The sequence below is a fragment of the Cebus imitator genome, unplaced genomic scaffold, assembly GCF_001604975.1.
Source record: "Cebus imitator isolate Cc_AM_T3 unplaced genomic scaffold, Cebus_imitator-1.0 Scaffold331, whole genome shotgun sequence".
Taxonomy (NCBI): Eukaryota; Metazoa; Chordata; class Mammalia; order Primates; family Cebidae; genus Cebus; species Cebus imitator.
Window position 1 is genome coordinate 1,663,482 of NW_016107646.1, and position 15,897 is coordinate 1,679,378.

General features: G+C 35.4%; 1 protein-coding gene across 1 annotated transcript in view; it reads left to right on the top strand.

The window, feature by feature from the left end:
* Positions 1 to 15,897, top strand: part of VPS13B (vacuolar protein sorting 13 homolog B) — an 829,147-nt gene that overhangs the window by 473,312 nt on the left and 339,938 nt on the right. The window contains exon 30 of the mRNA XM_037730112.1: positions 7,600 to 7,711. Coding sequence (XP_037586040.1) covers positions 7,600 to 7,711 — 112 coding nt within the window. The remainder of the gene's footprint in view (positions 1 to 7,599; positions 7,712 to 15,897) is intronic.

The following is a 15,897-nucleotide window of genomic DNA, read 5'->3' on the forward strand; positions in this document are numbered from 1 at the left end:
TTCACAATATTGATTCTTCCTAACCATGAACATGGAATGTTTCTCCATCTGTTTGTGTCCTCTCTTATTTCGTTGAGCAGTGGTTTGTAGTTCTCCTTGAAGAGATCCTTTAAGTCTTATTGGTGTATAGGAATGCTTGTGATTTCTGCACATTGATCTTGTATCCTGAGACTTTGCTGAAGTTGCTTATCAGTTTCAGGAGATTTTGGGCTGAGCTGATGGGGTCTTCCAAATATACAATCATGTCGTCGGCAAATAGAGACAATTTGACTTCCTCCTTTCCTAATTGAATACCCTTGATTTCTTTTTCTTGCCTGATTGTTCTGGCTAGAACTTCCAGTACTGTATTGAATAGGAGTGGTGAGAGAGGGCATCCTTATCTAGTGCCAGATTTCAAAGGGAATGCTTCAAGTTTTTCCTCATTCAGTATGATATTGGCTGTGGGTTTGTCATAAATAGCTTTTATTATTTTGAGATATGTTCCGTCAATACCTAGTTTATTGGGAGTTTTTAGCATAAAGTGCTGTTGAATTTTGTCAAAGGCCTTTTCTGCCTCTGTTGAGATAATCATGTGGTTTTTGTCTTTGGTTCTGTTTATGTGGTGGATTATGTTTATAGACTTGCGTATGTTGAACCATCCTTGCATCCGCGGAATGCAGCCTACTTGATCATGGTGGATAAGCTTTTTGATGTGCTGTTGCAGTCGCTTTGCCAGTATTTTATTGAAGATTTTTGCGTCTATGTTCATCATGCATATTGGCCTGAAGTTTCTTTTTTTGTTGAGTCTCTGCAGGGTTTTGGTATCAGTATGATGTTGTTCTCCTAAAATGATTTGGGAAAGATTCCCTCTTTTGGATGGTTTGGAATAGTTTCAGGAGGAGTAGCACCAGCTCCTCTTTGTATTTCTGGTAGAATTTGGCTGTGAACCCATCTGGACCTGGGCTTTTTTTTGGTTGGTAGGCTATTAATTGCTGCATCAACTTCAGCCCTTATTAGTCTATTCAGGGTTTCAACTTCTTCCTGGTTTAGGCTTGGGAGGTTGCAAGTGTCCAGAAATTTGTCCATTTCTTCCAGGTTTACTAGTTTATGTGCATATAGTTGTTTGTAGTAATCTCTGACGGTAGTTTGTATTTCTGTGGAATTGGTGGTGATATCCCCTTTATCATTTTTTATTGCATCTATTTGATTCTTCTCCCTTTTCTTTTTTATTAATCTGGCTAGCAGATCTTTTTGAAAAACGAGCTCCTGGATTTATTGATTTTTTGAAGGTTTTTTTGTGTCTGTCTCTTTCAGTTCTGCTCTGATCTTAGTTATTTCATCTCTTCTGCTGGCTTTTGAGTTTTGTTGATCTTGCTCCTCTAGCTCTTTCCATTTTGATGATAGGGTGTCGATGTTAGATCCTTCCTTGCTTCTCATGTGGGCATTTATTGCTATAAATTTCCCTCTAGACACTGCTTTAAATGTGTCCCAGATATTCTGACATGTTGTGTCTTCATTTTCGTTGGTTTTGAAGAACATCTTTGTTTCTGCCTTCCTTTCATTGTTTATCCAGGTAACATTCAGGAGCCAGTTGTTCAGTTTCCATGAAGTTGTACAGTTCTGAGGTAGTTTCTGATTTCCGAGTTCTAATTTGATTGCACTGTGGTCTGAGAGACTGTTATGATTTCCATTCTTTTGCATTTGATGAGGAGTGATTTACTTCCAATTATGTCGTCAATTTTAGAGTAGGTGTGATGTGCTGAGAAGAATGTGTCTTCTGTGGATTTAGGGTGGAGAGTTCTGTAGATGTCTATTAGGTTTGCTTGTTCGATATCTGAGTTCACGTCCTGGATATCCTTGTTAATTTTCTGTCTCGTTGATCTGTCTGATATTGACAGTGGAGTGTTAAAGTCTCCCACTATTAATGTGTGGGAGTCTATGTCTCTTTGTAGGTAGTTAAGAACTTGCTTTATGTATCTGGGTGTTCCTGTATTGGGTGCATATATATTTAGGATCGTTAGCTCTTCTTGCTTCATTGATCCTTTTACCATTATGTAATGCCCTTCTTTGTCTCTTTTGATCTTCATTGGTTTAAAGTCCATTTTATCAGAGACTGGTATTACAACTCCTACTTTAATCATTTTAAGTGTATAATTCAGTGGCATTAATTATATTCACAATGTTGTACCACTATTTCCAAATGTATTTGTCACCCCAAACAAAAGCTCTATATCCATTAAGTAATAGCTACCCTCATTCTCCAGTAACCTCTAATCTATTTTCTGTCTCTATGAATTTTCCTTCTCTAGAAATTTCATATAAGTGGAATCATACATGTTTATCCTTTTGTGTCTGGCTTATTTTACTTAGCATAATGTTTGCAAGGTTCATCCAAGTTACTGCCTGTGAACTTCATTTCTTTATATAACTGAATAATACTGTTTTGTATGGATATATCATATTTTGTTTATTCATTAATCTGTTGTGAAGTTGGGTCATTTCTACCTTTTGTTTGAATAATGTGAGTAATGCTGCTATGAACACTGGCGTGCAACCTTCTGTTGGAGGCCCTGTTTTCCGTTCTTTTGGGGTGTATACCTAAGAGTGGAACTTGTGGGTCCCACAGTAATTCTATTTGGAATTCTATTTTTGAGGAACCACCAGACTTCTTGGAAGCCCTTGTAGAGTAAAGCACAATTTATGGTATTCTGTGAACAATGCCAATGTACAGGCATGGTTTAGTCAAGGAGAAGAGCAAAGGGAGCTCACACTAGCATAGCAGCACCTGTGTGCTGAGCACCTGAGCAGCTCTGTGGTGAGGCAGAGGTCTGAAGTTCACTGTTTAACTCTAGCTTTATTTTCTATTATACTTAACCAAAGCTTTAGTTCTGTTTCACTGATATATTTATGACAGAAATATTACAAATCGGGCTATTTAAGAAAAGGGAGGAAAAAAAGAACAGCTTTATTTTCTCCAGGGCTATTTTTATTTGTTTATATGTTTTTGTTTTGGGCTTATTGTGTTATAAACTTTAGTACTACATATCACACAGTTTTATTGTTTCCCATTGAGTTGCTTCAACTAGGAAAATCCCCAATTATATTTCTGTAGTTGCAGAAATATTTCCAGACTTCTGCCATTTTATTTTTAAAGCTGCTTCTCCTGTTTCTGCTGCTTCTTCATCTGCTTCTTCATATGCTTCTGCTGCAGCCGCCGCCTCCTCTTCCTCCTCCTCCTCCTCCTCTTTCTTTTCCTTCTGCTGCTGCTGTTTCCTTTTTTGGTGGTGACTATGGCGGGTTTTTAACATATAATTTCAGAATTCAGGTGCCTAGGTACTTCTTAAGGTCACTTTGAATAAGAGTATATGAGATGGGGGAATGTTGGTATAGTTGTCTTTGGAATATATAATTTGTTTTATTTTTCTGTGGACTTTTAAGTGTAATCTTTTGCTGATATGCCTACTTTTAGCAACAAACAACTTTTTAGCAGTATTTTTCTGTGGCCTGGGTGTGTGTATCTGTAGAACAAATTACCAGCAAAAGGATTGCCAGATCAAAGGATTCCATACCTTTAAAATATTAAGAGATGTCAAATTGCCTTCCTAAATGGCTATTTCTTACTCTAACAGAAGTTTATGTTTAGTCTTTTGTAGGTCTCATAAGTGAAAAGTACACTATTTTTAAGGAGTTGCTTATCTTTTCCTTATTACTTAATACTTTTTTGTGTATTAATCCTTTTGTCTGGCATATATATTGGTCATGTCTTTACTTTTTTGTGTTGTGCCTTTGCATCTCTGTGTCTGTGCATATATCTGTATCTTAACTTACAACTCTACCGGCATTTCTATCTATTTGAGGTGCTACAAGTAGCCAGACTATGTGCCTAAGCTAAGAATACAAATACAAAAATGCATGTCAAATTTTCAGATTTTGACACATTGTTAGATTTTTTTTGATATTTTACCTTTCATCATTGCTACTCTTAATTTAAATGATCATAAATTACCTGTGAAAAGGTCAGAGAAAAATTTTTTATTGAGGTAAAATTCATATAATCAAATTCACCATTTTAAAGTATAGATAAATTCTTACATTTTATTTTATATCAGAGATTGGATCTATTCATTTAATACATGTTAAAAGCTATAATGTGACTATGGAAATCGTGATTAAAGGAGCAATTTCATAAGAAATAAATATCTTTAATGACTCTTGTAAGTTGGAGTCATGAGTACAGTATTCATTTTATTCTGGAAAACCTTTATAAGGAAGTTTGAAGAGGGTGATTATCAGATTAATTAAATTATAAATGTAGGCCAGGGATGGTGGCTCATGCCTATAATCCCCGCACTTTGGGAGGCCAAAGTGGGCAGATGGCTTGAGCCCAGGGGTTTGAGTTGGGTATATGTAACTTGTTTTGATGAGCATGGAAGAATAACTAAATCTTGCTACATCATGCTTTTCAGCAGAAACTTTATTATAAAAATATTACAGAGAAATCTGTACCTGTCACAGTACACAGTAATCTGTGTACTGTGTCACAGTAATCTGTACATAGAAATCTGTACACAGTAATCTGTGTCAAAGATTGTGGTAAACTAAATGCAACTAAACTTTCTATGCATAATGGTCATTTGTTACACATTTATTGAAACTTTTGTCTTCAACAGCCAGTATGGGTATAACTAATTAAAACCTTTTTTTGAAAGCTGTCACAACAGTTTTGACTTTATAAAAGCATAACATTACACAGTGGGAATTTCAAATACTGTTGAGACTTATGGTTTACTAAATTGAGTTTTTACTGAGAATCTTAAAGGAAAGCTGAAATCTCCAGAACGCTTTTATTTCAGGTTGGAATTAAAACTTTGTTGTAAGCAACAGTCTTATCTGACAATTGTGTGAAAACTCTGGTCTTTATTCAAGCTTTTGGTTACTAATACAGACTCTTGATTTCAGAGTTGTTTATAGCCTTTTCTTATGCCATACACATATGTACATTCATATATCTGTACACACACATATACACACTCTCTTGCCCCAAGAAAAGATAAAATCTTTCATACTTACAATTCATGCTACATTAATGTAAGACTCTTTAATCATATCTAAAATTCAGTTAATGATCAGAAAAAATACATTAAACATTCTAATATTTTATTTAGAAAAATTATATTGAAAGTCTGGTTTTCAACCTGAATATTGTTTGCGTTATGGGCAGTTACTATCAGGATTCTAAATCTGCAGTGTTTGACTTCCAGCATAATCTTTTTATTTCACAATAGAGAACTTTTTAAAATCTAGCCTGTCTAGAATGAGTAGTTCCTCATGAGGCTGAATTTTAAAAACAGAGTTAAAGCAAAGAAGGAAGGCATTCATTTTCATGTTGAAAATATTTCTAAAAGGAACATTTCCTCATATGGTCCAACTATTAAATGCAGGTGAAATAAGCCAAAAAAAGAGAAGCTGATTTTTTTTTTTTTTTGGCAATAAAGTAACTGAAGAAATGACTCAAGGCACTTTCATGTGTACATACATATTTTTATTATTTTTTTCTTACATCTCTGATATATTTTGATAAGCTGAATACTTTAATAAAATTATTTTAATGTAGTTTATAAATGATCTGCATTAAGTGCTCTTTTTTTTTTTTATTAAAACTTCATAGTATAATCTACTGAGAATAATTTTGGCTCCAACAGAAACAATTCTGTTCTTGGATCTAGCTTTGTATGTAACACCAAGTACGTCATTTCTCCTCCATATGTACCTCATTTACTGCAATGTTTCTATTACATTTCAGACTTTCATATGGTGGGTAGTATCTGTAGCCTGGAAGAACAGTTAGCAAATACACTAATTGCACTTTTGTGGTATGGTCTATTCTCCAGGCTTACTATTATTGATTTAATTGATGCCTGCTGCTTAATCAGAGGTTTTACCCACATGGAACTATTTGATAAGCTTGGCATAAAATGCAAGATCTGTAAAATGTAAACAATGTTCATAGTATAAGGACCTGTAATCAAGCCAAACCTCTAAGTCATTTGAAAATAGTGCAGCTGCATGAAAAGTAGTTTTCTATTTGATCTTTTGCTATGGACCTGTAAAAGTACTTGTCTTTACTGTGGCATCCATATGCTAATATTTGTTATGATAGTTCACCTCCTTTTTCTCCTTTTGCTCTCCCTTATCCCACTTTCCTACCATTTTGCCTTCCCCTACTCCCTTCATGGTTATCTTATTCTGGTTCCTTATTTCTCTCACTGAATATCTTATGCTTCTTACTATTTTCTGATTTTCTTAATTGTCACTTTCTTTTCTTGGACTAATCTGAGTCAGACCATACTAAGTATACTGAAACAATATTCTGAAAATATATTGAAATATACTGAAAATAATATAGTGAAATAATATACTAGAAATACAGCTGGAAATAATCTTGTAGCTTTTGCATTCTTTGGGCACCACACTTTGGGAAATATGGATTGTATGTCTTTGTAGACAGGTTCTGTTCAGGATATTTCTTAGGTCTTGCAGCCAGTCATTTTCTGTTCTATTTTTGGCAGATGATAGTTCCTTGAGAGAAATTATAAGTTTTAATGTATGTTTACTTCAAGACCTAGAAAGTTGTATATTGTTAACATTTTTTAGACAGTGTTTATACAGCTACTATTGTAGAATCATCTGTTGGAGAAGAGAGAGTAAAATGTAATGAATGTGGCCATTAATACCCCTGTTCATCCCAAACAGTCCTTAGAAAAGATGCTGAATTTGCTGGTGAGTTGTGGAAAAAATGCTGAACTTTAGCACTAAATGAGAGCATATAGTTAAATATCATTTCATTCAGTACAAAGAAAAGAATTAAAACTGATAAATCCTTTTACCTTTTTTTGTTTTCTGGGATGATTTGTCATAGTTTTAGATGTCATTAGGAGTAGAACTTTTAAAGGGATGTGGGTTCCAATTTCTGAAGCAATTTTACAGTAGAAGTTATTAAAATTAAAAAGTAGGATAACAGGTTGATATGTTCTCCCATGTGAAATAGTTGGTGTTTGCCATCTTCAGCATTGCAGCCATCATATTTCTTTTGGATTTTCTGACATTTTAGAGCTTGAAGTGATACACTTTGTGTGTGTGTGTGTGTGTGTATTGTATTTAATTATTATTTAGCATGTAAATTTAAATGGCTTTGAGAATTTTTCACTGACTTTGTAATACCCTTCAATATATTTGTAGACGACAATGAAGTATTAAGAACCCGAAGTTGAAAATCATTTAGGAGAAAGATGCAGTTTGTGAAGTTAGATAAACATTTAGCTTTAATATTACTTATATATATTTAATATCATAATTTTTAATGTTGGGAGTGGAGTTGTTTGTTTTTTCATTGCTATTTTAATTACGTATTTTAACAGAAAACCACTTAATGGGTATGAACCAAATTAAGAACAGCATCAAAGATTTTTATTTTAAACATAATTTTTTTCATTTTACTTTTTCTCATGTATTGATCTTATTTTAATGTATCTGTATTCCATTCCCTCAAATATTTCTCCTTATGCATAAAGTTATGTACAGATTCACAGTGTATTCATGAATCTCCTTCTTTTGATACAGTTAATCAGGCAGCAAAAGAAGATACCGTGGTTTTGAAGATTGGCTCTGTTGCCATGGCTCCCCAGGCTGACAATCCCCTTGGCAGATCTGTCCTTAGGAAAGATATTTACCAGTAAGTTATATTTTCTTATGTCCAATCTTGCAACAATTTTCATCCTGCAAAGATGTACAGTGATCAATAACTTACTTAGTATGGCCTATGGAAATATTTCTCATTCAAGATCTTTTGATATTTAAAACCAGATTTTTCTGATTTTCTTCAGTTGTGGGTTTTTTAATTCATTCAGACAAATCAAGTATTTCTGTGAAGTGTTGATGAATAACAGAATGTAAGTACTAAGTCACCATAAAACTGAAGAAGCATAGTTTGGAAAATTTTAGCAGATGTCAAATTTGACCAAATCTCTAATCACATAAGAAAATGAGGCCCTCTGTAGAACCACCACATCCTACTGTAGTCATGTTGTATCAAAGTGAAACATTTTATTAATTTAAGTGTAAGCCATTATTTGAAATGTAGGAATGTGGATGTCATATGGATCAAAGCTATAAAGAAAAGCAAACTTCTAAAGAGAAATTTCACAGTAAACACTTTCTATGAAAATGCTATGCTCTGGATTTTGTCACTGAGTATTTGCAAACCACACCAAGCATATATGGACAACTAAACTGGTGAACATATGTAATCAACATGATAAAAATAATGTATGATTCATACTGAAGTTGGCACTGCTGTCGGACAGAAAAGTACAGTTGCAAATAATACCAAGTGAGAAAAGTCACAGAAATACAGATGAACAAGTGTCTTATTTTTCTTGCTGCTCTGTTTTTCAGATGTTGTAGTCTTACTCTTTTAAAAAATAAATTCCAACTGCTCTCCAGTAAATGTTACTGCTAGGAAAAGATTCTACTTTTGGTGATACATTTACCGTCTAGAGGGTGATAGATCTGTTTAAAGTAAAAATAGCTAGGGACCTTATTTCTCAGATTTATTTGGTATTTGAGTTACATTCTTTTCCTTTGTCTTATGTATGTATGATCTCTTTCTTGTATTATTTTTTTAGGAATCTAATAGAATTCAGCCCTTAAGTAAGTTTTTGTGTTGCTAGCTTATGAATAACCTTAGGATTTCAGAGCTGAAAGAGGCTTTAGGAATTGTCTAACTCAACTTCCTTATTTTACAGATTAGGAAACTGAATAGCCAGAAGAATACTATAGTTGTCCTTGGTGAAACTAATAGAGCCAAGATTACAATTCATATCTTCTGACTCCCGTAGGATCTAGGGACATGATTATAATACAAAATAAATTCTAGATGAGAATATTTTAATTTTCTATCATTTGAATATTCTTCCAGGTGTCTTTATCTTTCCTACTTCAGAAGTAAGTGATCCTAAAATAGAGACCTACTTTACTTTTGGTGGAAGAAACATTTTATATTAAGAGATCTTATCACCATCTGTAAAGTGAACCACTGAGATAATTCCTTTCCTCTGTACCGTTTCCATATTCTGACTTTTGCTTGAGTTGTATTTTCACTTGCTGGGAACAGTTGTGTGAAATTCTTTTTTTTAGGGTTTCCTTCTGTTTCTCTTGCAACTTCTTTTCAGTTGTTTTTACTGGTCTTCCTCTTAATCTCTTTGATATTAGTATTTCTTAGGGTCTTCCTTTTATTCCTTTTTGCCCAACTCTTCTTGGGTGAGCTATCTGGTCTTTTCGCTCAGGACAACTTGAATTCCAAGCATGTAGAGTAACATTGGGGTGGCCCTGTAGATGAAGGTTAGCAATATGTGTTAGAGTATCAAACATAAAATTCTAGATGCTGGGCTGGGCATGGTGGCTCATGCCTGTAATCCCAGCGCTTTGGGAGGCCAAGGCAGGCAGATCATGAGGTCAGGATATCGAGACCTTCCTGGCCATGGTGAAACCCTGTCTCTACTAAAATACAAAAAATTAGCTGGGTGTGATGGCATGCACCTGTAGTCCCAGCCACTCAGGAGGATGAGGCAAGGGGAATTGCTTGAATCCGGGAGATGGAGGTTGCAGTGAGCCAAGATCATGCCACTGCACTCTAGCCTGGCGAAAGAGCAAGATTCCATCTCAATCAATCAATCAATCAATCAATCAGTTCTAGATGCTGGATGACAAACTCCACCTAATAATTTTTCCTTGAAAGCTCACATTGAAAAGTCACTCCTAAATAAACAAACTAACAAAAAGTATTCATATAAGAGCTTATAAAAATTGTTTCAAGATCTCAGTGAAATGCTGTATCATCAATATCAAAGGAGTAACAGCAGAATTAGAAACCACTTTTGACTGAAATATTCAGAGTGGGAGTGGTTCAGTTAGAATACAAATATATCCACAAAGCAAAAGACCCTGCATACTAAAGCTTATTTTATTATTCCCATGATTTCATTAACCATAAAATCTCAGTGAACTAGATGCAGAAGTCCACCTATTACATAATTCTATTTCTATGAAATGTCCAGAACAGACAAACTCAGAGAGACAGAAAGTATATTAGTAGTTGCCAGGGCTTGAGGGGAAGTGATGCTAACTAGGATGGAGATGATTTTGGGGTGATGGAAATGTTCTTGAATTAGATAGTAGTGATGATTGCATAACTGTGTGAATACACTGAGAAATACTGAGTTGTGTATAGTAGTCCCCCTTATCCAAGATTTTATTTTTTGTGGTTTCAGGTTAACTATGGTCCAAAAATAGGTGAGTACAGTACAATAAAATATTTTGAGAAAGAGATCACATTCGTATAACTTATTACTATATATTATTATTATCCATTTTATTATTAGTTATATTGTTAATCTCTTTACTGTGCTTAATTTATAAATTTAAATTTGTACAGTGTGCTGTTATCTCCAGTTCCAGGCATGCACTGGGAGTCTGCAGTGTGTCCCCTGCTGCGAAGTAGGATAAATCCTACTACTGTATTTCAAAAGGGCGAATTTTATAGAATGTGATTTTATGTCTCAATTTTTAAAATCTCAGTGAAAGAGAATGTTAGGCAAGCCTGAATTATTTTACTAGTTAGGTGATAATTTGACTTTTTTCCTGCCAAATGGATTAGCATTCTTAATCTCCAAAACTTTTTTTTTTTTGGGGGGGGCTAGGAAGGCTTCAGTTTGTGTGACAGTTTGTGTTATTTCATTCTTTTTGAATCTCTGTGAATTTTGTTTTTTTATTTTCTAGTAAAAGGTAACTTGCCTCATTTTGTGATCCACAATACAGTGTTCCCAAAAATGTTTTCCAAGAGATAGAAGCCTCATGTAATATTAAAAGTTGCTCAAATAAGTTTGGCAAATGCTTGGTAGTCCAAAATTAAAATACTGTTTCAGCTTGGCGTCTCAGAGCTCTTAAAAGACTATGTGCACCGTGAATTCCTAAAAGGAAACAAGCCAAGGATGTCCACTTTTAACACTCCTATTCTGCATTTTATTAGAGGATATTGCCAGAGTAATTAAGAAAATGAGATAAAAGTCTTCTGGATTGTAAAGAAGAAATAAATCTATGTCTTTTTATAAATGACATGATCTTATAAATAGAAAGTCCTAAGGAATCTACTGAAAAACTGTTGGGCAAGCAAGCAAGGTTAACCAAGTTGCAGGCTACAACAAGATCAATGTATAAAAATGCATGAAATATATAAAATAAAATATGTAAAAATTTATAAAAATCAATTAGCAATGAACAATCAAAAATGAAATTAAAATCACAGTTCCAGTTATAATACCATTAAAAAGAATACAACACTTATGAATAAATTTGTCAAAAAGGTGCAAAATTTTACACTCTGAAAACTACAAAACTTAGTTGAAAGAAATTTTAAATGACTTAATTACATGAAATACATACCGTGTTTGTATTTCAGAAGACTTAGTTTTGTTAGATAGCAGTACTCCCCAAATTGGCCTACAGATTCCACACAATTCCCATCAGAAGTTCAGCTCTCTTTGTGGGAATTTGCAATCTGATTCTAAAATATGTTTGAAATTCTGAGGGACCCATAATAGCCAAATTAATCTTGAAAAAGAGGTATGAATTTGGAGAACTCACAGTACTTATTTCAAAACTTAAGCAATGGGAATCAAAACAGTGACACACTACAGAAGGATATAGATCAGTGAAAAGAATTGAGCATTCAGAAGTAAACTGTCACATTTATTATCAATTTTTTTAATAATGATGTCAAGGTAAATCAATGGTGAAGAATAACCTTTTCAACAAATGATACTTAGACTACTGGATATCCACATGAACTTCAACCCCTACCTCACATCACACACAAAAATTAACTCAAAATGGATCATAGACTGTAATGTGGTGCTGAAATCTTGAAACTTAGAGAACAATTAGGAGTAAATCTTTGTGACCCTGAATTATGTAATGGTTATCTTGACTATGACATCAAAAGCACAAGGGTTAAAAGAAACACTAGATAAATTGGACTTTGTCAAAATTTTAAACTTTTGTATTACAATGGACTCTGTCAAGAAAATGAAATCATAAGAATGGGATAAAATATTTACAAATAAATCACATATCTGATAAGGGACCTGTGTCCAGAATATGTAAAGAACTCTTACAACTCAAAAATAACATGAAAACCTAATTTAAAATAGGCAAAGGATTTGAGTAGATATATATCCAAGATATAAAAATGACCAATAAACACATGTAAAGATGTTCAACACTATTAGTCATTAGGGAACTGGAAGTTAAAACCACACCTGTTAGGATGACGATAATAGAAAAGATATCAAATGTGGAGATATTGGAATTATAGAGGATATATGGAAAACCCAAAGTGTTTTTCCCACTCTCACACGTTCAATAGAGCACCCAATCTAATGCTTCTGATACTGGATGTGTGAGGGTTGTTTCCCTACATACAAAGTGGACATTTAGTAGGGTTTTCCATAATTTAGTTCACCGTAATCCAACTTTGACACTGCCTACTGCAGATAGTGTCCGATCCCCTAGATTAAGGGCTCAGTCTCACAACACTACCCTCTTCCCACTTCATAGTTCACTTGCAAGCCTCAGGTTGTGTCTGTGCTTCTGATTGACTGGCAATACGCCAGGGTTTCTAAGACTCCCTCCTCAGGTCTGATTAATTTGCTAGAGTAACCCTCAGAACTCAGGGAAACCGTTTGCTTACCTTTGTCCACTTATTATAAAGGATATTACAAAAGATACAGATGAACAGCCAAATGGAGGAGATATACAGAACCCTCCAGGTACCTCCATGTGTTCAGCAATTCAGAAGCTCATCCAAACGCTGTCCTTTTGAGGTTTTATGAAGGCTTCTTTATTTAGACGTGATTGATTACATCATTGGCCATTGGTGATCAACTCAACCTTCAGCTCCTTTCCCCTCCCTGGAGTTTGGGAGGTGGGGCTGAAAGTTCCACCTCTGCAATCATGCTTACAGCTTTCTCTTGAACAGCTCTCATTCTGAAGCTATCTACAGACCCCCAGCCAGTTCCACCTCTCCAATCATGCTTGCAGCTTTCTCTTGAATAGCTGTCATTCTGAGGCTATCTGCGGGCCCCCAGTCAGTCAGTCATCTCATCAGCAAGTAAAAGACACTCTTAGTCACTCGAGATTCCATGGGTTTCAGGAGCTATATGATGGGAAACTGGGAGAAAGACTAAATCTATATTTCACAATATCACATGAACCTTCATATGTTTCTGGTGAAAATGTGAAATGATACAACTGCCATAGAAAATGGTTTGGAAGTTTCTCATAATGTTAAACACAGTTACCATATAATGCAGCAATTCCACTCCTAGGTGTATACCTAAGAAAATTGGAAACATATGTCCACACAGAAGCATGCACACAGATGTTTATAGCAGCACTGTTCGTAATAGCCAAAAAGTAGAAACAATGCAAAGGTCCAACGCCTGATGAATGGATAAACAAAACGTGGCATATACATGCAATAGTATGCTATTCTTTCATAGAAAGCAGTGAAGTCATGATACATGCTATAACTGAATCAACCTTGGAATCATGCACAGTGAAAGAAGCCAGACTCAAAAGACCATATATTATGATTCCATTTCTATGAAATGTCCAGAAAGGACAAATCTAGAGACAGAAAATAGAATAGTGCTTGCTAGAAGCTGGAAGGGAGAGGAGAATGACAACTAATGGGTATGTGATTTCTTTTTGGGGTTAAGAAAATGTTCTGAATTAGAAAGTGGTGATGTAAAGTGAGATGTACAGTAAGTGATGTACAGTGAGCACAATGATAATATATTTTAGGAACCACTGAATTGTACATGTCAGAGGAATAAATTTATAACAAATCAGTTATATCTCAACAAACCTGGGCTGGGCGCAGTGACTCAAGCCTGTAATCCCAGCACCTTGAGAGTTCAAAGTGGCTGGATCACTAGAGGTCAGGAGTTAAAGACCAGCATGGGTTGGGCATGGTGGCTTACGCCTGTAATCTCAGCATTTTGGGAGGCTGAGGCAGGTGAATCACAAGGTCAGGAGTTCAAGACCATCCTGGCCAACATAGTGAAACCCCATCTCTACTAAAAAATACAAAAATTAGTCAGGCACAGTAGTAGGTGCCTATAATCTCAGCTACTCAGGAGGCTGAGGCAGGAGAATTGCTTGAACCTGGGAGGCAGAGGTTGCAGTGAGCTGAGATCCTGTCACTGTGCTATAGTCTGGGCAACAGAGTGAGACTGTCTCAGGGGGAAAAAAAAAAAAAAAACACCATTATGGCCATGGCCAACATGGCGAAAACCCTTCTCTACTAAAAATATAAAACTTAGCTGGGCTTGGTGGCATATGCCTGTAATCCCAGCTACTTGGGAGGCTGAGGCACTAGAATCACTTGAACCCCAGAGGCGAAGGTTGCTATGAGCCAATATTGCATCACTGCATCCAGCCTGGGCAGCAGAGCGAGACTCCATCTCAAAAAAAAAGAAACACTGAATTTGATTTTAGGAAAATATCAGGGATTGATGTCACAAAGCGGTCCAAGTGAATTAAATTCCAGAGAGGGAAATGCCCTTCCTAGCTAAGGTCGGGTCCTCTTTTCTACTCTACAAGTATTTTCCTTATCTGGATATAAGGAGAAGGATTTTGTTGTGGGAAAAAGAAACCAGGGGACGTTTCTCAGTCATAGGGTTAGAGTGACAAATTGGAATCTAGAGTAGCCCCAAACACAGACAGCCCTCCACAGTACTTTTTTTAGAAGGGAATGCTAGCAAGAAGAAAATTCACTTTTCAAAATTTGCCTTTTTTTTTTTTTAACTTTTATTTTAGTTTCAGGGGTGTATATGCAGGTTTGTTAAATAGGTAAGTTCCATATCACAGGATATTGATGTACATATTATTTCTTCACCTAGGTAATAAGCATAGTACTCAATAGGTAGTTTTTCAGTCTTCACCCTCCATCCTCAAGTAGGCCCTGCTGTCTGTTGTTTCTTTATTTGTGTCCATGTGGACTCAGTGTTTGGTTCCCACTTATACATGAGAACATGTGATGTTTGGTTTTCTGTTCCTGCGTTAGTGTGCTTAGGATAATAGCCTATAGCTTTATCCATGTTGCTGGAAAGTACATTATCTTGTTCTTTTTATGGCTACGTAGTATTCCATGTTGTATATGTACCACATTTTCTTTACCAGTCTACTTTTTCTTTTTGTTTTTTATTTTTATTTAAGTTCTGGCATACACGTGCACAATGTGCAGGTTTGTTGCTTAGTATCCATGTGGCCATGGTGGTTTGCTGCACCTGTCAATCCATCATCTAGGTTTTAATCCCCACATGCATTAGGTATTTGTCCTAATGCTCTCCCTCCCCTTGTGTACCATCCCCTGACAGGCCTCATTGTGTGATGTTCCCCTCCCTGTGTTCATGTGTTCTCATTGTTCAACTCCCACTATGAATGAGAACATACCGTGTTTGGTTTTCTGTTCATGTGTTAGTTTGCTGAAAATGATGGTTTCCAGCTTCATCCATCTCCCAGCAAAGGACATGAATTCATTCTTTTTATGGCTGCATAGTATTCCATGGTGTATATGTGCCACGTTTTCTTTATTCAGTATATCATTGATGGTCATTTGGGTTGGTTCCAAGTCTTTGCTATTGTAAATAGTGCTACAGTAAACATACTTGTGCATGTATCTTCATGGTAGAATGATTTCTAATCCTTTGGGTATATATCCAGTAATGGGATTTCTGAGTCAAATGGTATTTCTGGATTTAGATACTTGAGGAATCACCACTCTGTCTTCCATAATGG